Here is a 27,530-nt window from a genome sequence, read left to right on the forward strand (position 1 = left end):
TGCTTGGCATTATAAGGTCTCCTTATGTGCATGTGTGGCATAGGTGGATTTTGACTTTTGGGGCAAAGGGGGGCACAACATGTTGATGACGCAGTGTCAGCAAAAAAATCTAACTTACAAGAATATTTATAATAATAAGTTGTGTTTCCCATCATTCCTTAGGGGAATTCTAAATCAGGCTGCTGGAAGGACAGCTATACTTATCGCCAAGATCATCATCCATTGAATATGGTACACCCGCCAGTGTCGTGCTGAAGGAATTCGGCCACCCGGGCCAAGCCGCGGAAACGGAGACAGCCGAACGAAGTGGCGCTCTGCTGACGCCGCCCCCAAAGAGACTGGTGGGGGCAAATATTGCGCACGTTCCCTTCCTGTGTTAACCCTTTGTACTAACTCCATGATCCAAAAGTTTGAAGAAGGCTCACCGAAAACAAGTTGACAATTTATTCGTCGACAATGGTCAAAAAACAAGGTCAAAAACATACGACGGAGGGACAATTCTGGATCCAGGGTCGTCAAAACAACGGCTACATAGCAATGATCCCGAGCAGCAAAAACGTTTGCTATCTCAGTGTCCAGTCTTTTTTGAAAGCTGCCGTGGAGTGGGCCGGGCCGAAGGTGTGGCTGGGTGTTGTCTTGGGATCATCCCTCTGTGGCCGGTTTTGGGCGGTTAGATTTGTGCGTGGCTGGGACGTGGTTGCCACAGCGACCGACGCTGGTCTTGACGTCCCAAGCGCCCGCTATCAACTTTGTTATCCTGGCTGGGCGAGACCCTACTTGGTTTAGGACAGAGCGCCCTGCTCTTTGTCCTTGGAGTAGCCGGGAGAACGGATTGCAGGAGTTGGTGCGTCAATCTTGCTCGTGACGCACACGTTGGGCTTCTGTGATAAGATGGCGTTGTGCATCTATTCTGCTTCTCTTCATTAAACTATGGTGTGCTATTTATTTTCTATTCGATGTTTTAGAGTAGTACAAACAATCCTACAGTACAAATGAGAAATTATACTATTCCCTGATTGATTGTATTACGTGTGTTAGAGTAATGCAAACTGTTAGACTGTGCCTACGAGAAACGGTACCATCTTATTCATTTCCCCCTCAAAAGCGCCGACAGGGCTGATAAGGTGATTCACTTTACTGTGTCCAAGGGCATGGAGTTAAGTCTGCCTAAACTATAGTTAGATGCTTTACTATAATGAATGTGTTAGAGTTTTAGAGTAATACAAACAATCCTACAGTACATATGAGAAATGATACTATTCCCTGATTGATTGTATTACCTGTGTTAGAGTAATGCAAACGGTTAGACGGTGCCTCGTTACCTCAGTCAAAAATTGTATCTCCTGGACGGAGCTGGGGGAGGTATAGTTGTGTCTTCATTATTCAAAAAAAATTTTTTTTAAAGTTGCATCAATCAAAATATATATTTTCAATAAAAAAAGTCACTTCAACCAAAAAAAAAGTTTGAATGCAAAAATAAATTTGAAACTCAGAAAAATGCATTTGAAAGCTATTTTTATTTGAATTTTTTTTTTTTTAATTTAAGTCAATTTTTTTTGATTGGAGCATTTTTTTAGTTTTTTAATGTTTTGTGTTAGAGCCACATTTTGGCTTGGACATTTTTGTCTTTATTATTGAATTAAAAAATTAGTTGCTTCTTACAAATTTTTTTTTTTTTTTTTCAAAAGAAAAATCAATCAAAATAAGAAAATTTTCAATCATAGAAAAAAAAAAGTTTTTGAATGCAAAAAAATATTTGAAACTCCAAAATTTGCATTTGAACACTTCATTTTTCATTAAAAAAAAGTTTTGATTTGAGCAATCCCTTTTGTGTTTGGGCCATATTATGGGTAGGGTTGCGCTAGACATTTTCGTTGTCTGTCATTTTGACTGACAGGGTCATAAAAATCTGGTCATAATCTATTTTTACCCGTCACTTAAATTTTTAAAATGATAATGATGACATATTCAAAAGTATTTAGTTTTCATTCATTTTTAATTAATATTGTAACGCTTGCTTGGGGCGAAAAATTAGACACGGAAGTCGTGGTATTTTTCTCCCTCTTTTTACTCTGTTTACCGCCAACACCAACAAAACAACAACTCCGCCGCCAAAGAAAAAGAGGCAACTATATAGACCCCAATCACCAACATCACACAATGATCTTAATTGTGGTTGTCAGCCCAAAATCTTCTAAATATATATTAAATGCATCTTACCAGATATAAACTGACTACTACATAGTCTGTGGTGATTGTTTGGTGCCCAGATTTCTTGTCGAATTACAGCAGTCCATCTCGCTCTCATCTTCCGGTCTCTCAGAATACGGTAGAACTTCAAGTCTCTCAGTCTATCTTCTCTGTTACTGCAACCAACCGCCACACACGCCTTCACCATTTTGATTATTAATGTTAACGAGCAGAAAAACACGCCGTAATAGGAGGCATGTACGTAGCGGTAATGTGTAAACACAACGAGCTGACACACAATATGGCGGCTCCAGTCAGGGGGGCGGAGTTGTGACGTCATGTGATTGGGGTCTATACACAGGCTGCAATCTAGTCCACCAATTGGATGACGCGCTGGCACACCGGGTGCACCAATAAGAACCTCGCATTGATGTGTCAATCACGGTGCCGCCGCCAGACCCCGGTGACGCTACAATATTCCAAGAGAGTCTGGCTGCAGCCCGCCTCCCCTCCAATATTCTGACAGAAAAGCCAATGACGTCATGCATTAAGAGAGACAATAGCTAATTAATATGCTCACTCGCCACCCTGTGGTCTGGGGTGTGAATTGCAACCTGTCAAAATGATGGACGGACTTCAGTTTTTTCCGTCACCGTTTTAAAAAACTGCTCAACGACGGAAAATATTCGGTTAACGCGACCCCTGGGTAGGACGTCAATAATTACCCCAAAAAGTTGCTTCAATCAAAAAAAAAAAAATTCAATCAAAGGAAAAAATCATTTGAAAAATAAAATTGCCCTCCCCTATTTATTTATTTATTTATTTATTTTAATAATATGCAAAGCAAATGACCGTCTAAAGTGCTAGTCACATGATCTGTTCGAAAAATAATTTTGACCCATTCTAAAAATATCTTTTTTTGTTTTCTTGCTTTACAACATTTCTATACAGTATTTGGCGGAAAACACTCAGGTGACTTGAAGTTCCGCTCTGGGTCCCCCAATTTGGCCAACTTTCAAAATTGCATGTGGGATACATCATTGGAAAGCTTAAAATCTCAATTTTCTGGGGGAAGAAAAATTTTGAGGGCATTTTTTAAAAATATATATAATTTTTAAACAACGAAACCCTATCTGGAAGCGAGAGCAGAATTAAAGACGCCACGATTTTAAGATATTATTATTTAGAGATATTATCGCGTATTTACCCTGTTTCGATCCAAAAACTCCATGCAGCATGTATCAGCGAGTGTCAAGACAGAGCTGTGAATGGCCACAGCCGCATTTTTTGGAGATTTTATGGGTGAAACATGGTGATATAACATGGGTCGTGATGCAGAAATTGCAGACAACACGGAGTGGTCGAGATTTTTTTTTTTTTATCATATAGTTACCCTTTTAAATGTCATTTTTCCATTTTTCTTTGTTTGGATCGATTATTTATCATCTAACATATCGGGAAAAATGCGACAGTAACAAAAAATACAATTTAGTGATAGTGATGAGGTAGATATCCGTGACTTTTTTACGGACGCCAAATTTTTCATTGTGATATAATTTGTTTAAAAGTTTAAAATACGCAAGTTTTTTTTCCAAGTGTTTTTTTTTTCCTTTCATTTTTTTAAAGTCATTTTTCTTTTTGGGACTAAATATTAAACATAAATTAATGATTCTGAGCTAAAAATGACAGACATTTTGAATAACAATAATTACTTACCTTCTTTTTGTGGCTAGGTTGAAACAAAAGCGGTTGCGTGATGTGTGCAAACGGGTTTTCAGGGTAAAATGGACCAATTTAAAATAGTTCGCGGGCTTAAAGCGCCATGAATCTGCTATGGCAGCATATACACATATTGTTCTATCAAACACAACATTTGTTTTGTCTTAAAATACTGCAGTTTCTTTTAAAGAGGAGTGCAAGAGCAGAAACTGCTTTTTTAGTCTTGTCTGTGTTTTCCGCCATTTACACATACACATACAGTGCCTTGCAAAAGTATTCGGCCCCCTTGAACCTTGCAACCTTTCGCCACATTTCAGGCTTCAAACATAAAGATATAAAATTGTAATTTTTTTGTCAAGAATCAACAACAAGTGGGACACAATTGTGAAGTGGAACAAAATTTATTGGATAATTGAAACTTTTTTAACAAATAAAAAACTGAAAAGTGGGGCGTGCAATATTATTCGGCCCCCTTGCGTTAATACTTTGTAGCGCCACCTTTTGCTCCAATTACAGCAGCAAGTCGCTTGGGGTATGTTTCTATCAGTTTTGCACATCGAGAGACTGACATTCTTGCCCATTCTTCCTTGCAAAACAGCTTGAGCTCAGTGAGGTTGGATGGAGAGTGTTTGTGAACAGCAGTCTTCAGCTCTTTCCACAGATTCTCGATTGGATTCAGGTCTGGACTTTGACTTGGCCATTCTAACACCTGGATATGTTTATTTTTGAACCATTCCATTGTAGATTTGGCTTTATGTTTTGGATCATTGTCCTGTTGGAAGATAAATCTCCGTCCCAGTCTCAGGTCTTGTGCAGATACCAACAGGTTTTCTTCCAGAATGTTCCTGTATTTGGCTGCATCCATCTTCCTGTCAATTTTAACCATCTTCCCTGTCCCTGCTGAATAAAAGGAGGCCCAAACCATGATGCTGCCACCACCCTGTTTGAAATTGGGGATGGTGTGTTCAGGGTGATGAGCTGTGTTGCTTTTACGCCAAACATATCGTTTTGCATTGTGGCCAAAAAGTTCAATTTTGGTTTCATCTGACCAGAGCACCTTCTTCCACATGTTTGGTGTGTCTCCCAGGTGGCTTGTGCCAAACTTTAAACGAGACTTTTTATGGATATCTTTGAGAAATGGCTTTCTTCTTGCCACTCTTCCATAAAGGCCAGATTTGTGCAGTGTACGACTGATTGTTGTCCTATGGACAGACTCTCCCACCTCAGCTGTAGATCTCTGCAGTTCATCCAGAGTGATCATGGGCCTCTTGGCTGCATCTCTTTTCTCCTTGTTTGAGAAGAAAGTTTGGAAGGACGGCCGGGTCTTGGTAGATTTGCAGTGGTCTGATGCTCCTTCCATTTCAATATGATGGCTTGCACAGTGCTCCTTGAGATGTTTAAAGCTTGGGAAATCTTTTTGTATCGAAATCCGGCTTTAAACTTCTCCACAACAGTATCTCGGACCTGCCTGGTGTGTTCCTTGGTTTTCATAATGCTCTCTGCACTTTAAACAGAACCCTGAGACTATCACAGAGCAGGTGCATTTATACGGAGACTTGATTACACACAGGTGGATTCTATTTATCATCATCGGTAATTTAGGACAACATTGGATCATTCAGAGATCCTCACTGAACGTCTGGAGTGAGTTTGCTGCACTGAAAGTAAAGGGGCCGAATAATATTGCACGCCCCACTTTTCAGTTTTTTATTTGTTGAAAAAGTTTAAATTATCCAATAAATGTTGTTCCACTTCACGATTGTGTCCCACTTGTTGTTGATTTTTGACAAAAAAATTAAATTTCATATCTTTATGTTTGAAGCCTGAAATGTGGCGAAAGGTTGTAAGATTCAAGGGGGCCGAATACTTTTGCAAGGCACTGTATATAGAAAAGTCAAATACATGCAATGACAGTTTTCATCCACCAGGGGGCAACTGCTTAAGAGCGTCACCCTTACCCTTTGTGAACATAATGGTTGGCGTTGTCTGGTTCTACTTCAATACACTTGTCGTACATCTTGTCTGCCTTGCTGAAGCGTCCCTCCTCGGTTAAAGCCTGGGAAAGACAACGAAAGAATGTTAAAGTTCAGTTGTCACAGTAAGAATGAATACACATTGCTACCTGAGCGTATAGTGCGTAGCCCTCTGCACAAGTGGGAAACCTTTTGATAACGTCCTGGAATCCATCCATGGCTTTCTGAACGTGTGTCTTGGATGGGAAGAGCTCGGCCTTTGCTTGTTTGTACTGAAGACCACAATTGTCTCTTTTAACCCAAAATATTCAACAAACGTGATGGATGGTCATTAAAACTCACCAGAGCGAAGGACCTCTGCGCCTGGGTGAGAGCAAAGTCAGGTCTGAGCAGGATGCTTTTGTCAAAGTCTTCTACAGCTTCATCCGCCTGGTACAGCACCATGTTAACCTGAGAGTAAATAGAACCGCAGTATGTCACCTTTGGGAGCCCAAACGTCCACTTTTGCTCAGACTAGACCTCTTTTGATATCCTATTTTAACCGTCTGGCCGGGTTTTATAAATTCATGAAAAAATCCGGTTTTTATGATTTTTCACGGGACCAATTTGAAGAGAATCCCTCCGGCCGCTGGGGGGCAGCACTTGCCTGCGTTGACGTGGCTCCTACGAGTATTAGCGGGAGAATGAGTAAGTCTTCTTCTTGTTTTTTGTTGCCAGTTTACGCCTTGCATCATGGGACATTACCGCCATCTACTGGGTTGACGGTTTGGCGGGAGATCAGGCAGTTAGAGACCACAATAAGGAGTAGTTCTGTGACGTTCATAGTAGGGCTATCAAACGATCAAAATTTTTAATCGAGTTACTCACAGCTTAAAAATGAATCGCAATTAATTGCAATTCAAACCATGTCTAAAATATGCCATTTTTTTTGTAAATTATTGTTGGAATGGAAAGATAAGACACAAGACGGATATATACATTCAACACACTGTACATAAGTACTGTATTTGTTTATTCTAACAATAAATCCACAAGATGGCATTAACTTTATTAAAGGGTATGTAGCAGCAAAGGGGGTGTGAGACATCAATAGAACCGTTATGCCCAAGATAACAAATATTGATAAAGTTAACAAAAAAATCCATCACATTAATGAGCAATTATCGAAAATAGATCGAAAATGACAAACATTCCCGAAAGTGTTCCGGAAACAGCCAAATGGGGCGGGACGTCACGACAAGTGATTGACAGTCGAGGCGGAGCCAGGTGCCATTGTTTTTTAACGAAGAGAGAGTAACGTTGGGGTTTGTTTAACGAAAACATCACAAAAATGGTTCAAAACTGCTATGCTATGTGGTGTACAAATAGTTATGGATACTATATTCCGATAAATGAGTTCCTGAACGCGAAAAAAAAAGCTGGACTACACAGAAAATGGGTAAAGTTCGTCCGTGCAAAAAGGGCTAATTTTCTCGACACAGCCTCCGGCACGCTTTTCTGTGGTGCGCATTTTCCAACTGAAAGCTTCTCGAACTATGGACAAGAGAAATCGGGTTTTGCTACAAGATTGCTGCTCAAAGGAGATGCGGTGCCGACCATACAGGCACAGCCACCTAAATGTCCCGAGATATCAAGAGAGAGAAAGATGACTGGTAAAGGAGGCTAAAGCTAAGCAAAGGAGGGAGCAGCCAAGCTCGAAATGGCCAGAGTGAGTACTCTTTTATAATTAAAAAAAAAAAAGTCACGCATTGGATACAGGACTCGACACATGTATAAATTATCGTTCGTAAAATATATAGAACAAATCTTCTGATCCCATTCATATTTGTGTCTGTTGGCAGAGCGAAAAGCTATGATAGCGCAATATATGATAATTATTCTATGCATTCCTTTATTTTGCAGTCACGGTGTATCAGCTTCACAAAAAGAAATGCAAAACAAATCATTGGTGTTTCCCACATGATCTGCTGCCGATGTTTCATCAGTGTCATTGCTCCCCTCAATGACCGTTTAATTACGCTGCATTGGCGTTCGTTTGGGCTCAAATTGGCACCGATTAAAGCTTTGTAACTCTCCTCGTCACCATTAGATGAACATTCGTTACGTCCTTCTACGTCGGATTCGTCGCTGAAACTAGAAACGAAATTGTCTCCCATCATCGCTGCCATTCAGTATTAAAGCACTGAGCCTTTTTCTTGTTGAAGAAACAGCCCTCACTGTCAATTCTGAATTCTCTTTTATTGACAACGAGGGGTGTTTCTTCATGAAGGAACCTGGAATATGTGCAGGACGAACACAATGCATCAGCATAAACAGCTCAAAACACCCCTAATTCTCCCCACACTAGAAGGAATTATATTGATGCAGACAGGCGCTGCCCCCCTAGTGGCCGGTGGCACTCTCTTCACTTGTCGTGACGTCACGTACACAATCTGCCAGATCTCGGGCGCCGGTCGCTTTAGCTTGACAATCGAGCCAAATTTCTCTCATTTTCTTGTGTGTAATTACACGAAGTGGCATGATATGAATACAAAAGGCATGCGTTTATGGATAAATGATGGAATATCAAAATTTTCCCAGGGCACTACATCCCCTTTAACTACGTAAGGTACTGATTGAAATACACCACAAGGTGTCAATAGTGAGCCAATGTGTTTGTTTTTTCCCTGACTGACGTTGTAGCCGTTTTTTTTTTTTTAGACTGGGTCTATTGTGATTCACGTTCATTTGAGTGCTGGCTTCACAACGAACAAGACCTCTGATAGTTTGTATATTGTGAAAAAACATTGCCATCCAGTGTATTTGTTGAGCTAAACGAAATGTTTGAATAGAGTTTGACCAAAGTCTGAGTAAGGTTTATGAGTATTTTGCATAGCTATTTTGATTGGGAATGCCAGTTCTCTTTGCATTTTTGTTTAACTGTGTGAGAATAGGGCCTCATTAATACAGATTGAAGCGCTTTTCTTTTTGTGAACAATTTTTTCGAGAGATGGGAATATTACTTTTGTTGTGCTTTCCCTAAATGATACTTATGTTTATTGTGAAGGAGTTGCCCAAGCTTATGCCAATAAACGGCGCGGTCCAATGAATGCCTGCGTCCACTCGCCTTTTGTTTTTTGTTTTTTTGCCTCTTAGCTCTCGCAAAAAACACCGTCATTGTATTGCGTTTGAGGCAATGCATGAGCGGGTCATTCCGCGCATGCGTTAAATGCGTCAAATATTTTAACGTGATTAATTAAAAACTTTAATTACCGCCCGTTAACTGGATAATTTTGACAGCACTAGTTCATAGTGCTCCATACACCTTTCAAGTTTATCTCTTAAAGGGTATGAAAACGCAAAGGGGGTGTGAGACATCAATAGAACCGTTATGTGCCAAGATAACAAATATTTATAAAGTTAACAAAAAAATCAATCACATTAATGAGCAATTATCGAAAATAGATCGAAAATGACGAACATTTCCGAAAGTGTTACGGAAACAGCCGAATGGGGCGGAGACGTCATAACAAGGAAACAAAAGGTCGAGGCAGGTGCCATCGTTGTTTATCGACGAGAGAGTTGCGTTCCTTTTCTATCAAAAAATAGCTAAAATGGTTCAAACCTGTCATGCTATGTGGTTTACAAATAGCCATTTGTCGCAATGTAGTACCCATGAGTTCCCGAACGCAAGAAAACGAGCTGGACTACGCAGACAATGAGTAAAGTTGGTCAGTGCTAAGAGGGCTAATTTTACAATTTTACTGGGAAACGGGAACCTGAAGAGCCAGAAGATGTGCCTACAACTTCAAAGAAAACAAAATTTATGCTACTTCCCTATCACTATAGACCCACGAACTGCGAAGGAGTGAATTTGTGACCCGTATGTGAATAAATCGAGTGATTCGAGCATGTCTGTGGAACAGGAATATCAGTTTGTAGAGATCGCAAATTACGGCGACTTAAGCGTACATTTGAGACAACAACTCTACCGAAGTTGTGGATTAAAGTCATTTCGGAATATCCCGACATCGCTTGGAGCGTGCTGAAAACTGTGCAACAATTTCCAACATCACTAGCTTGATGCTAGCTTCTCTCACTCTCCCATCTCGTCTCAACGAAACAAACTCAGCCCTCCTACTGATTCAGCGGGTGAGTTGTATTTTTTCCATGCACTTAACACGACGGGGCTAAAAACAAATGCTATTTTATATTTGCTGTATTTTTCTGCCGCACATTGCCGGTGTTCTGACAAAGTTGGCATGCGCGTAACGTTAAAAAGGACCGCGAATGCAGCGATTTCTAAGTACACACTACAAATTTCTTCAAAGAAAGGAATATTAACTTGCGTTTGCCATGTTTGGCGCACACAACAACTGCACGTAGCCCTCTCACTTAACGACTTCGCCGTGTCGTTAAGCGTTAATTTACGCCATTTCCGTGTTGCACATGTATGTTTGTGATGTAAATAGTTTTTTAGCACAATTGGATAACATTGAGAGTCCAACTGAATATAAAAGTGGGACACCGGTCCGTGAAAAAAAGACCCAAATAACACCGGTCCGTGGTGCAAAAAAGGTTGGGGACCCCTGCTCTAATCCCATTCATATTTGTGTCAGTTGGCAGAGCGAAACCGATGATAGCATATTATATGGTAATTATTCTATACATTATTTTGCGGTCACTGTGTATCAGCTTCACAAAAAGAAATGCAAAACATACCATTTGGTGTTTCCCACACGAACTGTTGTCGGGGTTTCATCAGTGTGATTGCTCCCCTCAATGATCCTTTCATTAGGCTGCATTGGCTTTCGTTTGGGATCAAATTAATAACCCAAAACACCAAAGAAAGGTTCATAACTCTCCTCTTCACCATTAGAAGAATGTTCGTTACGTCGGATTCGTCGCTGCAACTAGAAACGTAATTATCCGCCATCATCGCCGCCATTCAGCACTGAAGTACTTAGCCGGTTGTTTCCTTGTTCTGATGTCACGCCCACAATCTGCCAGATTTCCGGGATCTCGGGGGTGGGTCTTTTTAGCTTGAAATTGACCCAAATTGCTCTGATTTTCTTGGTGTTGCGATGTGTGTAATTACACGAAGTGACATGATATGAATCCAAAAGGCATTCATTTATGGATAAATGATGGAATATTACCATTTCCCCAGGTGTTGACATACACTTTAATGTCGATCATTTGTCTGGTCTATATTGGCTTATATGTGTCCACAGAGATGCAGTATATTGTATTAGTCTTATTACGTATTACTTGTTCTGCGTTCATGTATCCTGTTGAATGTTAGTATTATATTTATGGATGGGAATCGAGAACCGGTTATAAGAACCGGTTCCACATGTATCAATTCCATGGAATCGTTTGGCAGATTTTTTAACCATTCTCTTATAGATTCCTAACAGTACTATCAATTTATACATAGCCTATTGTGTGTGTGTATTGACTGGACGACATTTCCATGGGTCTGCATTACAGTATTTTTCGGACTACAAGTCGCACCTGAGTATAAGTCGCACAAGCCATAAAACGCCCAACAAAGAGAAAAAAAACATATAAGTCGCACCGGAGTATAAGTCGCAATTTTGGGGGAAATTTACTTGATAAAATCCAACACATAGAACAGATATGTCATCTTGAAAGGCAATTTAATATAAAAATACAATAGAGAACAACATGCTGAATAAATGTACAGTGTACAGTGCATGAACAACAAAATGCAAATATACTGTCCTCACCAGGACGCTACCGCTCATTCCTGGCTATATACAGCGAACTCCAAAAAGACAATGCTGGACGTCCGCATAATTTGCTGAATCAATTTGGTCCTCGACAGCAAACAGGTTCGCATCAACGTAAATAAATGATTATTAGGTACTATTACAGCAATAACGTAACAGGTTAGCATGCATTCGCTAGCATTAGCACACCGTTCAAACAACCACACAACTGGCTCTAAGTGTCCGATTGCGGGTGGAAAACACACAACAACAACAGAAAAGATGATACACGCAGGCATTGCCTCTGCAGAGATATTTTAAAAGCATAAACAATGAACGTAGGTTCGCAGCAGTCTTTCTCTCTCGCTAACTCACTCACTCAGAGCTACGTAGCTGTCTGTCTTCTTCTGGCGTGCGAACGCTCTTCTTCACATAAACAAGTGCGAGTGCGCTCCCACGTGGGCGTGAAAGCGCCACAAACTAAATGCATCCATTTCAATATAAAAAAAGTCAATAATACAATTGAACATACATTGCCAAAGGCAGAACGCGAACGTGGCCATAGCTATTAAGAGTTATTCAGATAACTATAGCATGCTAACAAGTTTACAAAAACATCAGTCCAAAACACCAAAATAACATGTCAAAATATATCATAATGTGTTAATAATTTCACACATAAGTCGCTCCTGAGTATAAGTCGCACCCCCAACCAAAATATGAAAAAAACACGACTTATAGTCCGAAAAATACGGTATATCTTTTTTTTTTTTTTTTTTTTTTGCGTTTTTATTGTTTGATTATTTTTTTAGTAAGAATAAAGCCTGTTGAGTAATACAAATATTTCCATCTAGTACAGTGGGGCAAATAAGTATTTAGTCAACCACCAATTGTGCAAGTTCTCCTACTTGAAAAGATTACAGAGGCCTGTAATTGTCAACATGGGTAAACCTCAAGAGAGACAGAATGTGGAAAAAAAAAAAAAAAAAAACAGAAAATCACATTATGATTTCGATATCCGTGACTTTTATACAGACGCCATTTTTTTCATTGTGATGTAATTTCTTTAAAGGTTTAAAATATGCGAGTAAATAAAATATTAGACATCAATGAATGATTCTAAGCTAAAAATGACATTTTGAATAATGTACTTACCATGTTTTCATGGCTGGGTTGAAACAAAAACTGTTGCGCGACGTCTGTAAACGGGGGTTTCCGGGGTAAAACGGGCAGATTAAAGTGTATGTCAACACCTGGGGAAAAGCTAATATTCCATCATTTATCCATAAACGAATGCCTTTTGGATTCATATCATGTCACTTCGTGTAATTACACACATCGCAACACCAAGAAAATGAGAGAAATTTGGGTCAATTTCAAGCTAAAAAGACCCGCCCCCGAAATCCCGGAAATCTGGCAGATTGTGTGCGTGACATCAAAACAAGGAAACAACCGGCTCAGTGCTTTAGTACTGAATGGCGGCGATGATGGCGGACAATTACGTTTCTAGTTGCAGCGACGAATCCGACGTAACGAACATTCTTCTAATGGTGAAGAGGAGAGTTATGAACCTTTCTTTGGTGTTTTGGGTTACCAATTTGAGCCCAAACGATAGCCAATGCAGCCTAATGAAAGGATCAGTGAGGGGAGCAATCACACTGATGAAACCCCGACAACAGTTCGAGTGGGAAACACCAAATGGTATGTTTTGCATTTCTTTTTGTGAAGCTGATACACAGTGACCGCAAAATAATGTATAGAATAATTATCATTTAATATGCTATCATCGGTTTCACTCTGCCAACCGACAAATATGAATGGGATTAGAGCAGGGGTCCCCAACCTTTTTTGCACCACGGACCGGTGTGATTTGGGTGTTTTTTTCACGGACCGGTGTCCCTCTTTTACATTCAGTTGGACTCTCAATGTTATCCAATGGTGCTAAAAAAATATTTACATCACATACATGTGCAACACGGAAATGGCGTAAATTAACGCTTAACGACACGGCGAAGTCGTTAAGTGAGAGGGCTACGTGCAGTTGTTGTGTGCGCCAAACATGGCAAACGTAAGTTAATATTTCTTTCTTTAAAGAAAGTTTGTAGTGTGTACTTAGGAATCGCTGCATTTGCGGTCCTTTTTAACGTTACGCGCATGCCAACTTTGTCAGAACACTGGCAATGTGCGGCAGAAAAATACAGCAAATATAAAATAGCATTTGTTTTTAGCCCCGTCGTGTTAAGTGCAGGGAAAAAATACAACTCACCCGCTGAATCAGTGGGAGGGCTGAGTTTGTTTCGTTGAGACGAGATGGTCCCGAGATGGGAGACTGAGAGAAGCTAGCTAGGATCACAAATACAAGATGTTGGAAATTGTAGCACAGTTTTCAGCGCGCTCCTAGCGATGTCAGGATATTCCGAAATGACTTTAATCCAGAACTTCGGTAGAGTTGTGGTCTCAAATGTACATTTAAGTCGCCGTGATTTGCGATCTCTACAAGCTGATATTCCTGTTCCACAGACATGCTCGAATCACTCGATTTATTCACATACGGGTCACGAATTTCCTCCTTCGCAGTTCGTGGGTCTTTAGTGATTGGGAAGTAGCATACATTTTGTTTTCTTTGAGGTTGTAGGCACATCTTCTGGCTCGTCAGGTTCCCGTTTCCCTGTAAAATTTCAAAATTAGCCCTCTTAGCACTGACGAACTTTACTCATTGTCTGCGTAGTCCAGCTCTTTTTCTCGCGTTCGGGAACTCATGGGTACTACATTGCGACAAATGGCTATTTGTAAACCACATAGCATGACAGGTTTGAACCATTTTAGCGATTTTTTTGATAGAACAGGAACGCAACTCTCTCGTCGATAAACAACGATGGCACCTGCCTCGACCTTTTGTTTCCTTGTTATGGAGTCTCCGCCCCATTCGGCTGTTTCCGGAACACTTTCGGAAATGTTTGTCATTTTCGATCTATTTTTGATAATTGCTCATTAATGTGATTGATTTTTTTGTTAACTTTATAAATATTTGTTATCTTGGCACATAATGGTTCGATTGATGTCTCACACCCCCCTTTGCGTTTTCATACCCTTTAAAAATAGTTCGGGGGCTTAATGCGCCATGAATCTGTTATGGCAGCATATAGACATTGTTTTATCAAACAACAGTTGTTTTGGCTTAAAATACAGCAGTTTCTTTTAAAGAGGAGTGCAAGAGCAGAAACTGCTTTTTCAGTCTTGTCTGTGTTTTCTGCCATACATTTTTTTTCATAAAACTGAATTTTTCTATCCAGACGGAAGAGGCACAATTTAAATATAATAAAGTTATACAGGCCATCTTTGAGTGATCTTCGAGTAAAATTCAAGTATCTCAAGGCCGGGCCGAGTGTCCTTTTCTTTGGAAATCAAAATATGGACACCCTATCGTTACTCCTACCTGCCCCCTGTGATGGTACACATCGGGATTGCATGCGTCGATCTCTGCTGCCATGTTGAAGTGCTTTCTGGAAAGCAAGCGTTCGTGAGTCTGGTTGTACAGGCTCCCACGCTTGATGAGGGCGTTGGCACGCAGCTGCGGACAACCATGGAGAAGAAAATGAATGAGCAGGTATATAAGGAAGCATTTTAAATAGGATTTTCCCCAGTGCTTTATCAGGCTGGTAGGCCACCATGCTTAGATCTTGGGGCTTTGGGTAGATTTAGTGTCTCTGCCTACTAGCAGAAGTGTGCCATTATATAACAACACTCTTGAGTTATAAAGTGTAGCAGTCCGCGTTTATCGTGGACTGTCAAAGCGTAATAGTGCTAGCATTCCCGCGGCATCGTTTGTGAGAAGACGAGCTAATCACCAGTATAGGCTGACAACATGTTTTATGATAATACAGAAGAAGAATTTAAGGCTAACTTTTTTTTTGTTATGAATAAACAGCCACATTTTGCTTAGACGAAGTTGCTATACTAGCGAGCCACTTGCTGTGTTCGTGAGGCACTATCGGATTTTATTGCTAAAGAGGACTAATGATTTCTACCACGACATAAGAACAAGTTAAGGCTAGCCATGAGTAGTTTTAGAGATTTAAAAAGAAAGGACATCCACATTATGTTACAACGAAGCTGCCATGGTAGCGCTAGCACTTACAGCCTTTAACTCCGAGTTACTATGGAGATTTTAAAGCGCCTACGACAGTAAAAAAAGTTTAAATAGCAATATTATGTGAATTAGAATCATTTTGAGACGATTCGACTATATACACAACCATTTGGCAAAGTGCAAATGACGAGGAATTAAATCTTTTAATCCGCCGTTTAGCCACGCCTACCATTAAAGGGCTCTAGCGTCCACAACAGGAGGATGACGTCGGCGGGGTCATGGTTTCATCTGATTTAGAATTCAGTCCATAGAAGAGGAATTTTTCAGAAAGGAAAATGTGACGAAGAGAGTCGCAAAATGTCATTGTTTCTACTTCAATATTTTTACAGGATATTCTTTTTATCCAAGTATTTTTTCCCAATTGCTAAATAAATGGCGTGGTCTTTACAAATAACAGTCTTGTGCTAAATGAATATGAAATAATAAAAATGCACTTATTCAGGACGACATGGCAAAATTACTCCATAATGGTCAAAACTGTCGACTTCACCTTTACCGTCGCACCTCCCGAACGATATTTTATGACACCTAAATCGTGCTTCTGTCATTTCCCTTCCCTGGCTTTGGAGAATGTAAACAATGGGAGGCGTGACAGCTAGCAGACATGCTAACCCGAACCGAGTGATGTTTCAAAGTCTTCAAAGTGGAAAATCACACATAACTAGCCCGGAACATTTGACATGACGACTGGCATGTCGATCGTCAACGCTGATCGGCCAACCGCCCGGCGGAGAGCAATTTACAGCTCGTTCCCCGGAGGAGGGTGGCTGCAGTTGTTGTGCAGCTAACGTGCAGCTAATGTGCATGAGGAGAGCTTTTTACATGCCTATCAATGATCAAACATAAGTAGTCCTTTATTTAAAGAAAGTTTGTAGTGTTTACTTTGTAATCGCTGTATTCGCGGCTATTTTTAACACAAAGTTGCAATTTCTGATCGGTCGGAAAATTTGACAGAACACCGGGAACATAAAGAGGGCAGTAAGCCGAGTAGACTATAGCCTAACCGATAAAATGCAAGCCACCTACATATTAAAATGATCCCAGTATTTGACATAATACAGAAAACGATGTTTACTCACTTCCTCAATATCCACCGATAAATGGGAACCTTTTGAAACCCCAAAAAGGCGCACACGTTTCTCTCTCATACAGCAAGAGTTTTCTGCAGCCGTTTGGCTGGCGTGATGCGAAAAATAAACGTATTAATCCGCAAAATCAGCCGAATCCTTAGTCCTTCCCATACAACAGTACGGCTGTATAGTGAAGAGGACTCCTTCTACCGTACACGTCACAGCGCCCTCTTTCTCAACTCGAGACTGTTGCCAGAAGTCACTCATTTTCGTGGCGCGGGATTCAAAAAACTAAATAAATATAGCGATCGCTTCCACATACATCCAAGCGGTCCATTTCATTCAGGACTAGGGTTGTCCCGATCCGATATTTGGCTCGGATGGACTGCCGATATGCGCAAAAAAATGCGCATCGGTATCGGGTCGGCCGACACGGATATATTCCGATCTAGACCACCGATACAGTTTTTTTGTGAATTCCGGTCCGGGTTTCCCAGCGCACCGATTTACATAATACATTCCAGTTTTTTGCTTTGGTTTCCCTAAAATCCGGTCCGCATTTTAAGGCACACCTTCAGCACACTAGCATTACCGTCTCCCAATTTACCTCCGTGGCATCTCCTACATTATGACTGCAATGTAAGTTTAAAGTTAATCGGTAAAAATGTCAGCTGTCACCTGAGCATCTTGAAATGCTTGTCTTTGTCCCCATCATGCTGGGACTGCATCCAGGGCAAACAGCTGAAGGGAATGTGTAGAATAGATGGAGATGGAGCAACAAAGTGTGGAGAAGATTGGAGAGTAGAAGCCATTTTTGGTTTAAAATGGTATTATTTGCACTGATTTTTTTAAAGCCTTGTTACAGTTGTTCAAGAGCAGAGAACTGATGCTGAGTTAATTGTTTATTTTCCACTGAGGTTGTTTGTGTGTTTTGCTTTCTTAAGACCGTTTACAATATTATTTGCACGTTTTACTGACTGAATATGCCATTTCTGTTTGTTATTTATTATGTTTTGTGTTTATCACTGAATAAAAAGGTCAGTTTCTTGTTACCAACCATTGTGTGTTATTCAAACTCGCCTAATTCAGCTGGGTAGTTGTTATCAAGAGTACTAAAACCATTTTCAACATGAGTCTGACACAGAGGTTGCGCTAGACTTTTTCGTTGTCTGTCATTTTGACTGACAGGGTCATAAAAATCCGGTCATAATCTATTTTTACCCGTCACTTAAATTTTTAATAATGACATATTCACGAGTATTTAGTTTTCATTCATTTTTAATTAATATTCTGTCCGAACAAGCTTAACAGAGAATCCACACCGTGCCATCACACATCAAGCAGATGAATATGTAACTTTTTCTCCGCAGTGACAAAAACAGCTGACCGTGGCCCCAGTAGGTAGGCTACGAGCCGACCTAAGTATAGCTTTAGCTTTTTTATCGACGCGACTGAGAATGACATTCTCCTGTTTCAACAAGCTATCCTTTACCATCAGCCCTGTCTTTCTTATATATCCTCTGGTTGTCCTACGTCTCTTACCGTTCTTGGGGGTAATTTAGTTAGCTTTGTGTAGCGATCGCAAATGCTACTCAGTGACGGCCAACGAACACTTGTATTTTTTTCATTGATAACCTATCTTAATCCTATAATTTATTTACACTTCCCACTTACTAAAGTTGTTTTTTTTATATATATAACAGAAACGGTAACAGTGGCAGTCAAATACCATTGTAATTCTTTTCAGAAGCAGTACGGCACAACGTTACGCTAAAAATAAGTTAAAAATATAAAAATGGCTTACCTCTTTGACCTCTGAAAGACCATGCCAACCCAACATAATGTTTACTGCATATGAAACGTGAATGGATTCGCCGAGCTGGTGTTAAAGTCCGCGCAAGTTGATTCGGTCTTCACATTTTTTCCTCCCTAGTTTTTGGTTCCGGAAAAGTATGAAGAAAACATCCTTCATGTGTCGTAATGTCGAGAGTCGTTTCTACAAGTTCCAAAATGCAATGCGCGATGCATGATTTTTGAAAGATTACCGGAGAAAAGTAGCACTTTTTACGTTGGGTCTATGCGAGGGTGGGTCTATAATGTCCCACTACGGCTTTACTTCCGGTTTACGATGCGACGTCACGGTCTAAAAATAGCCTGCGTGCGGTACGCCATTGCGTGCCCGCTTGTGCATTATCAAATGTCTCGAGTGGGATTGCTGCAGAGGCTGTCCTTCATCCTCCACTGCATCAGTCCCTCTTTTTTCACCTCTTTTATCAACACCATCGTCGTTTTGGGGCTTTATGAAGAAACTTCGGACACTCAGTTGCCTTGACATTTTTCCAAGTAAGGCCAACGACGTCATGCATCAAGAGAGACAATAGCTAATTAATATGCTCACTCGCCGCCCTGTGGTCTGGAGTGTGAATTACAACCTGTCAAAATGACTGATGGACTTCAGTTTTTTCCGTCACCGTTTTAAAAAACCGGTCAATGACGGAAAATATTAGGTTAACGCGACCCCTGGTCTGACAACTACGTAAGGAGGCAAAATAACTTTAATACGTGCTCAGATTGGCCGGTATTGGTATTGGCCAGTATCAGTATCGGATCGGAAGTGTAAAAACCTGGATCGGAACATCCCCATTCAGGAGCATAAAATACCGCGTGTATTATGAAATAAACATGCTTTTTTGTGTAACAGGCAGTGTAAATGTGATTTTTATGATCTTCATGTGATGTAAAGCACTTTGAATTGCCTTGTGTTGAATTGTGCGATATAAATAAATTTGCCTTGCCTTTTGTGGTTTCAGGCTGGCTATATAAAAAAAAAAAAAAAAACAGTATGGACAAAAACAGTACGACTTGTGACACCAGTTGGCTGTATATGAATGACAAGAACATAGCATATTAAGGAGAAGGATGCCACTTGACATGATTTAATTTGAATAACAGATTTTTGGTCATTGAAATCTTTCAGTGAACCGTATTTCTACATAGAAAACCTCATATTAAAACACAGACACCTGCGGCTTATAACATAGTGCATTTTTTTTTCTCAAATTTTGGATAGTGAAGCTCTAGGTGCGCTCTGTAGTGCCGAATTTACGGTAATCAGGGCATCGATAGTGAAAGCTGACGGCAACCCAGCTCACTCCCAACCCTGTACATGCCACCATCCTTAAAGTGCATATGACACGAAAAAGCATGTTTATATCATAATACACGCGGTATTTTATGCCCCTGAATGATATGGAGCGCTTGGATGTGTGTGGAAGCGATCGCTATATTTATTTAGTTTTTTGAATCAGCGCCATGAAAATGAGTGACTTCCGGGTTCGGTCTTGCATTGAGGAGGAGGGCGCTGTGACGCGTACGGTAGAAGACGTCCTCTTCACTATACAATGTATTGTTGTGTATGAGGACGAAGGATTCAGCTGATTTTGCGGATTAATACGTTTATTATTTGCATCACGCCAGCCAAACGGCTGCAGAAAAATCATTCTGTATGAGGGAGAGGTGTATGCGCCCTTTTAGAGTTTCAAAAGGTTCCCATTCACCAGGGATATTTACTGTGGGACCATTGGACTTGCATCTTGTTTTGTATTATGTCGAATACGAATACAGCGATTACAAAGTAAACACTACAAACTTCTTTTAAATAAAGGACTACTTACGTTTGATCATTGATAGGCATGTAAAAAGCTCTCCTGGTGCTCATTAGCAGCACGTTAGCTGCACAACAACTCCAGCCACCCTCCTCTGGGGAATGAACAATCGACAACTCAGTCATCATGTCAAATAATCCAGGGGAGTTATGTGTGATTTTCCGCTTCGAAGACTTTGAAACATCACTCGGTTCGGGTTAGCATGTCGGCTAGCTGTCACGCCTTTTGGTTTGTTTACATTCTCCGAAGCCGGGGAAGGGAAATGACATACATTATGTCCGATTTAGGTGTCATAAAATATCGTTCGGGATGTGCCACAGTAAAGGTGAAGTCGACAGTTTTGACCATTATGGAGTAATTTTGCCATGTCGTCCTGAATAAATGCATTTTTATTATTTCATATTCCATTTAGCACACGACTGTTATTTGTGTCATGACCATGCCGTTTATTTGGCAATTGGGGAAAATACTTGGATAAAAAGAATATCTTGTAAAAATATTGAAGTAAAGAGACAGAAACAATGACATTTTGCTGCTCTCTTCGTTGAGTTTTCCTCGTTGTGAATAGTTTCCCCTCGACGGGCTGACTGGTCCATCTCAAGCCATTTATATAGCTATTGGGGATAAAAATACTTGGATAAAAAGAATATCCTGTAAAAATATTGGAGTAAACGCTCACATATCTTCAACAGCGCCGATGAAGCCGAACACTTCGTTAAGAAAATTCAGTCGGATGACCAACCAGACTGAGGTATGGATGAACAGATGACACCGTGGAAAGGTGATCTAAAACTACTGTTGGAATACTAATTTGATATCCTGAGGCTGTAGAGACATGAGTGGAGTTCAGAGTGAAAGTTAATTTGTTACACAGTTCTGATTTCTCTCACTCCCCTGCTTATTGTTAAGGGACAATTTACTGATTTAATATACACTGTTCAACTAAGAAAATATGGAGGTCTCATCATTTGTTGAGCTGTTTTAAAAGATTTATTTGAATTACAGTAGCAGAGTAGTTAGATTTATTCTGTATTTTAATTTTTACATCAGCATAGCTATACTGTTCCTCACATGGTGTGGACCAGCTTTTTGCTTTCTGGAAGTCTAGTCAATAGAGGGGGGTAACACCTGATGGGAGAACATTCAGGTGGATTGATAATGGTTAGGGGAAATGGTTTTTTGTTCTTTGTTCTTTTTGTTTTGTTTGAAATTACTCAAGTGTTGGGGAAATTCCAAATCATTTACTTATATGTCCGTTGATCTAAAGGTCAAAATTACATCCTGGAACTGCAGAGGGCTACAAAAAGCAAAAAAAAAATCAAACAAGTTATGAACAGGATTAAAACATTACAGTCTAATATAGTATTCCTTCAAGAAACCCATCTAACACAAGAAAATGAGCTCAAAGTAAGGAGGAGATGGAAAGGTAAAGTTTTATCAGCTCCCTTTACCTCTCAGGCAAGGGGTGTCATGATTTTGATTCACGATTCTATTCCACTACAGATTGTCAATGTTATCAAGGACAAGGCAGGACGATACCTGATTATTCAGGGAAGAATTCTCAGGGAACAATTCATTCTGATAAATATCTATGCCCCGAATACAGATGAACCCAAATTCTTCCAGAACTTATTTCTTACTATTGCTTCTTTGCCTGGTGCTTGTATTATGGCAGGCGACTTTAATTGCACTTTAGATCCACAGAAGGACAAAAGTACAGGAATAGATCAATCACATTCGAGAAGCAGAGGTGTAATTCATAATTTCATGAAAGAAATTAATCTAGTTGATGTTTGGCGAGCGGACAATCCCAACGGGAAAAAATATTCATGTTACTCCAGTACGCATCAGTCATATTCCCGTATAGATTTCTTTCTGGTTTCAGCACTACTAAGATGTAAAATAAAGAATGTTTCCTATGATGCCATTCTCCTGTCAGACCATGCCCCAACCTCCTTAGTCTATTATGATCCCAAATTGGTCAATGATATTCCTAAATGGAGATTTAAAACAAAATGGATGGCGGATACTGGCTTTGTTAATTTTCTAGATGAACAAATTAAATACTATTTTGAAACAAATACAACAGAAACGTCAGGAAGTATTAGATGGGAAGCGTTTAAAGCCTTTATCAGGGGACAAATAATTAACATTACAAGCTCTAAAGCCAAAGAAACTTATATGAAAACAAAATCTTTAGAAACAAAAATTAAGAAATTGGAAGGAGAATACTACCAGTCAGGTTCTAAGGATACTCAACAAGAACTTTTCCAACTTAAAACACAATACAATGAAATATCTGCTACCAAAGCTTTATCAAGTTTACTACGACTTCAACAGACATTCTATGATCAAGGCGAAAAGCCTGGCAGAGTGCTCGCATGGCGCATCAAACAACTACAGAATGAAAGACTTATAAGCTCATTACAAAACGACAATAATGAAAATATTGTAGATCCAATTAAAATGAATGAAATCTTCACAAAATTTTATGAAAAGCTTTATAGCTCAAATATAGATCCAAATACAACTGAATTGAATAATTTCTTGAACAATATTCAAATTCCTAGGATATCAAACATAATTAAAGAAGAATTGGAGAAAGAGATAACTTTGGCAGAATTATCTCTGGCTATTGACAACATTAGAGGAGGAAAAACCCCTGGACCGGATGGGATACCCATAGAGGTTTATAAAAAGTACAAACATAGACTGTTAACACCATTATTAGAAATGTTTAAAGAATCTTTTCATAATGGAATCCTCCCAACATCCTTAAGAGGAGCTTTAATCACGTTGCTGCCTAAACCAGGCAAACTGAATAACAAGTGTGAAAATTTTAGGCCAATCAGTCTATTAAATGTGGATTTAAAAATTTTGAGTAAAATAATAGCCAGGAGGCTTGAGAATATAATGCCAAATATTATTGACAAAGATCAAAATGGCTTTGTGCAAGGTAGGCAAGGCTTCCATAACGTTAGGAGAATCTTAAATATATTACTCAAGGAAAAAGGAGCAACAGATACAGCATTACTGTCATTAGACGCTGAAAAAGCTTTCGATAGGTCGAATGGCCCTATTTATTTGAAATTCTTAAACGTTTTGGCCTTGGAGAAAATCTTAATGGATAAAACTACTTTATACAGAACCATACGCTGAATCGTAATAAATCCAAAACTATTAAAATACAAAGAGGATGTAGACAAGGAGACCCCGTATCCCCTTTACTATTTATTATGGCTATAGAACCCCTGGCAATAGCAGTAAGAGCACACCAAAATATAACTGGTATAACAATTGGGCAACAGGAACACCGCCTGACTCTATTTGCAGATGATATAATAATATTTCTTAAAAATATAGAAAAATCCCTTCCTGAATTATTAGAACTTATTAACATATTTGGAAAATTCTCAGGATATAAATTAAATCAATCAAAATCATCAATAATGCTTTTAAATCCATTAGAAAGTAGAAGCCCCCCTAAAACTGCCACTCAATTTAAAACCGTAGATTGTTTTACATATCTGGGCATTCAAATTGTCCCACGCCTCGAAAATATTGCAGCCAGTAATTATGAACCATTAATTCAAGAAATTTCAAAGTCGCTGGATAGGTGGGCACCCATACCAATGTCACTAATAGGGAAAATAAACATCCTTAAAATGAACGTACTGCCTAAATTGTTGTATTGGTTTCTAAATATTCCACTTCCTCGTCCAAGTAGCCTGTTCACTCAGCTTAAAAAATTGTTAGGTTTTTGTGGAATAATAGACGGCCTCGGACTCGACTCTCACTATTGTACTTACCCTTTTGATAGAGGGGGACTTAAGTGTCCTAACCCACTCTGGTATTACTGGGCAGCACAGCTGAGAGCAATGATGTTTCACTTCTCAGAAGGAGACGCTCCTCTGTGGAAGAAAATGGAGGAACTCCAACTAACTATGCCCCTTCCTACATACCTATACTCAGCAAGCACTAAAATCCTAAAAAAGAATACAAAAAATCCTATAGTAAAAAATAGGATTACAGTGTGGCATCAAGTTAAAAAATATCTGGGAGAAACGTCCTCTCTCTCTCTGCCTTCAGCCCAATATGGAGAAATGAATCCTTCCCTCCAGGGAAAACAGATGGGGGATTTAAATCTTGGGCTTCCAAAGGACTAAGAAAAATAGGAGATCTTTACAACATGCAAAAGGTTCTGATGACATTTGGAGAAATAGTTGATAAATTTAATATACCACGTAATCACTTTTTTAAATATGTACAGTTGAGAAATTTCATCAGAACGCACCAAAATCAAATGCTATGCTTTCCCGAAATGTCTACCACAGAAAAACTAATGAATGATAATTGTTTAAAGTGCCTGTGACACGAAAAAGCATGTTTATTTCATAATACACGCGGTATTTTATGCTCCTGAATGATATGGACCGCTTGGATGTGTGTGGAAGCGATCGCTATATATATTTAGTTTTTTGAATCCCGCGCCAGGAAAATGAGTGACTTCCGGCTTCGGTCTTGCATTGAGGAGGAGGAGGGCGCTGTGACGTGTACGGTTGAAGACGTCCTCTTCACGCTACAGTGTACTGTTGTGTATGAGGACGAAGGATTCAGCTGATTTTGCGGATTAATACGTTTATTTTTCGCATCACGCCAGCCAAACAGCTGCAGAAAAATCATTTTGTATGAGGAAGAGGCGTATGCGCCTTTTTGGAATTTCAAAAGGTTCCCATTCACCGTGGATATTTACTGTGGGACCGTTGGACTTACGAGGAAGTGAGTAAACATCTTGTTTTGTATTATGTCAAATACGAATACAGTGATTACAAAGTAAACACTACAAAATTCCTTTAAATAAAGGACTACTTACGTTTGATCATTGATAGGCATGTAAAAAGCTCTCCTCATGCTCGTTAGCTGTTAGCACGTTAGCTGCACAACAACTCCAGCCACCCTCCTCCCGGGAACGAACTGTAAATTGCTCTCCGCCGGGCGTTTTGCCGATCCGCGAAGACAATCGACAACCGGGTCGTCATGTCAAATAATCCAGGCTAGTTAAGTGTGATTTTCCACTTCGAAGACTTTGAAACATCCCTTGGTTCGGGTTAGCATGTCGGCTAGCTGTCACTCCTTCTGGTTTGTTTACATTCTCCGAAGCCGGGGAAGGGAAATGACATATGTCCGATTTAGATGTCATAAAATATCGTTCGGTAGGTGCGACAGTAAAGGTGAAGTCGACAGTTTTGACCATTATGTAGTAATTTTGCCATGTCGTCTTGAATAAATGGATTTTTATTATTTCATATTCCATTTAGCACAAGATTGTTATTTGTCTTGACCATGCCATTTATTTAGCAATTGGGGAAAATACTTGGATAAAAAGCATATCCTGTAAAAATATGGAAGTAAAGAGACAGAAACAATGACATTTTGCCGCCCTCTTCGTCGCGTTTTCCTCATTGTGAATAGTTTCCCCTCGACGGGCTGACTGGTCCTTCTCAAGCCATTTATATAGCTATTGGGGAAAAATACTTGGATAAAAAGAATATCCTGTAAAAATATGGAAGTAAAGAGACAGAAACAATGACATTTTGCCGCTCTCTTCGTCGCGTTTTCCTCATTGTGAATAGTTCCCCCTCGACGGGCTGACTGGTCCTTCTCAAACCATTTATATAGCTATTGGGGAAAAATACTTGGATAAAAAGAATATCCTGTAAAAATATTGGAGTAGAGAAACAATGACATTTTGCGGCTCTCTTCGTCGCGTTTTCCTCGTTCTGAACAATTCCCCCGCAATGGGCTGAATAGTAAAACCGATGAGCCCAGTCTCCCGCTGACGTCATCCACCGTAGGCGTGGCTAACCGGCAGATTAAAAGACTAATTTCTCGTCATCTGCACTTTGCTAAATTGTTGTATATAGTCGAATCGTCTCAAAATATGATTCTAATTCACATAATAATGCCATTTAAGACTTTTTTCTGGTGGCATATGCTCTTTAAGGAGGGGTTTAATTTCCAAAATGTATAAACGCCTGGTAGATGGAAGCACAGAATCATCTGCAGGACGACTGGGGGCATGGAGGGAGGACCTTGAGGAAGATCTCTCAGTGGAAAAGTGGGAAGAGGCATGTACTAAAGCACAACTGAGAACTACTAACACCCGCCTAAGACTACTGCAATACAATTGGTTGATGCGAACGTATATAACCCCAGAAAAACTTAACAGATATAACAGTGCTATACCAGATACTTGTATTAAGTGTGAAGAAGCAAAAGGTACATTTTTCCATTGTATTTGGCAATGTACAGAAATACAAACATTTTGGCAAGAAGTGAAACAATGTTTTCAAAATATTTTACAAATTCAAGTACCCTTAATTCCACAGCTGTTTTTATTAGGTTTATACCCAGATAAATTGAAGATTAAAAGGAATCAACGAGTATTTGTAGATTTAAGTATACTGACAGCAAAGAGAGTAGTAGCCCTCTCATGGAAGAACACCAGGAGACCAACACTGAGCAGGTGGTTATCTGAGTTATCTTCAACGCTCCCCTTAGAGAAAATTACCTATACAATAAAACACCAACAGCATCATTTTCATCAGATATGGGACCCCTTCATTTATTATGTGTCAAGAACAGATCTGTCATGTGTGATGGAAGAGCCCGGGGATATGTAAACAGTAGCCCTCTGCAGTAATCAATAGAATAGAAATGTGTGTGGGGGTCTATCTTTTCCCCACTTTTTGCAATACAGTTAATTGAAATGGACTAGAACTCATTATCTTGACCCCCAACCAAGAGACAGAGTAATTTGATGTGTTTGTGTTTGTTTAATACATGTTATTGTATTTTTGTTATGTTGTGGAAATAAATAAATAAAAAGACTGTTGGTAAAAAAAATATATATATTGGAGTAGAGAGACTGAAACAATGACGTTTTGCGGCTCTCTTCGTCGCGTTTTCCTCGTTCTGAATAATTCCCCCTCAATGGGCTGAATAGTAAAACCGATGAGCCCAGTCTACCGCTGACGTCATCCACCTGT

The 27,530-nt window shown here is 39.7% G+C and overlaps 1 protein-coding gene across 1 annotated transcript in view; it reads right to left on the reverse strand.

Moving 5' to 3' along the window:
- LOC130913239 (mitochondrial import receptor subunit TOM70-like) overlaps positions 1 to 27,530 on the reverse strand; it is an 84,505-nt gene that overhangs the window by 17,416 nt on the left and 39,559 nt on the right. The window contains exons 8-11 of the mRNA XM_057831695.1: positions 15,033 to 15,167; positions 6,225 to 6,332; positions 6,032 to 6,154; positions 5,868 to 5,965 (exon numbers count right to left, since the gene is read on the reverse strand). Coding sequence (XP_057687678.1) covers positions 5,868 to 5,965; positions 6,032 to 6,154; positions 6,225 to 6,332; positions 15,033 to 15,167 — 464 coding nt within the window. The remainder of the gene's footprint in view (positions 1 to 5,867; positions 5,966 to 6,031; positions 6,155 to 6,224; positions 6,333 to 15,032; positions 15,168 to 27,530) is intronic.

Source organism: Corythoichthys intestinalis, chromosome 3, assembly GCF_030265065.1.
Source record: "Corythoichthys intestinalis isolate RoL2023-P3 chromosome 3, ASM3026506v1, whole genome shotgun sequence".
Classification (NCBI taxonomy): Eukaryota; Metazoa; Chordata; class Actinopteri; order Syngnathiformes; family Syngnathidae; genus Corythoichthys; species Corythoichthys intestinalis.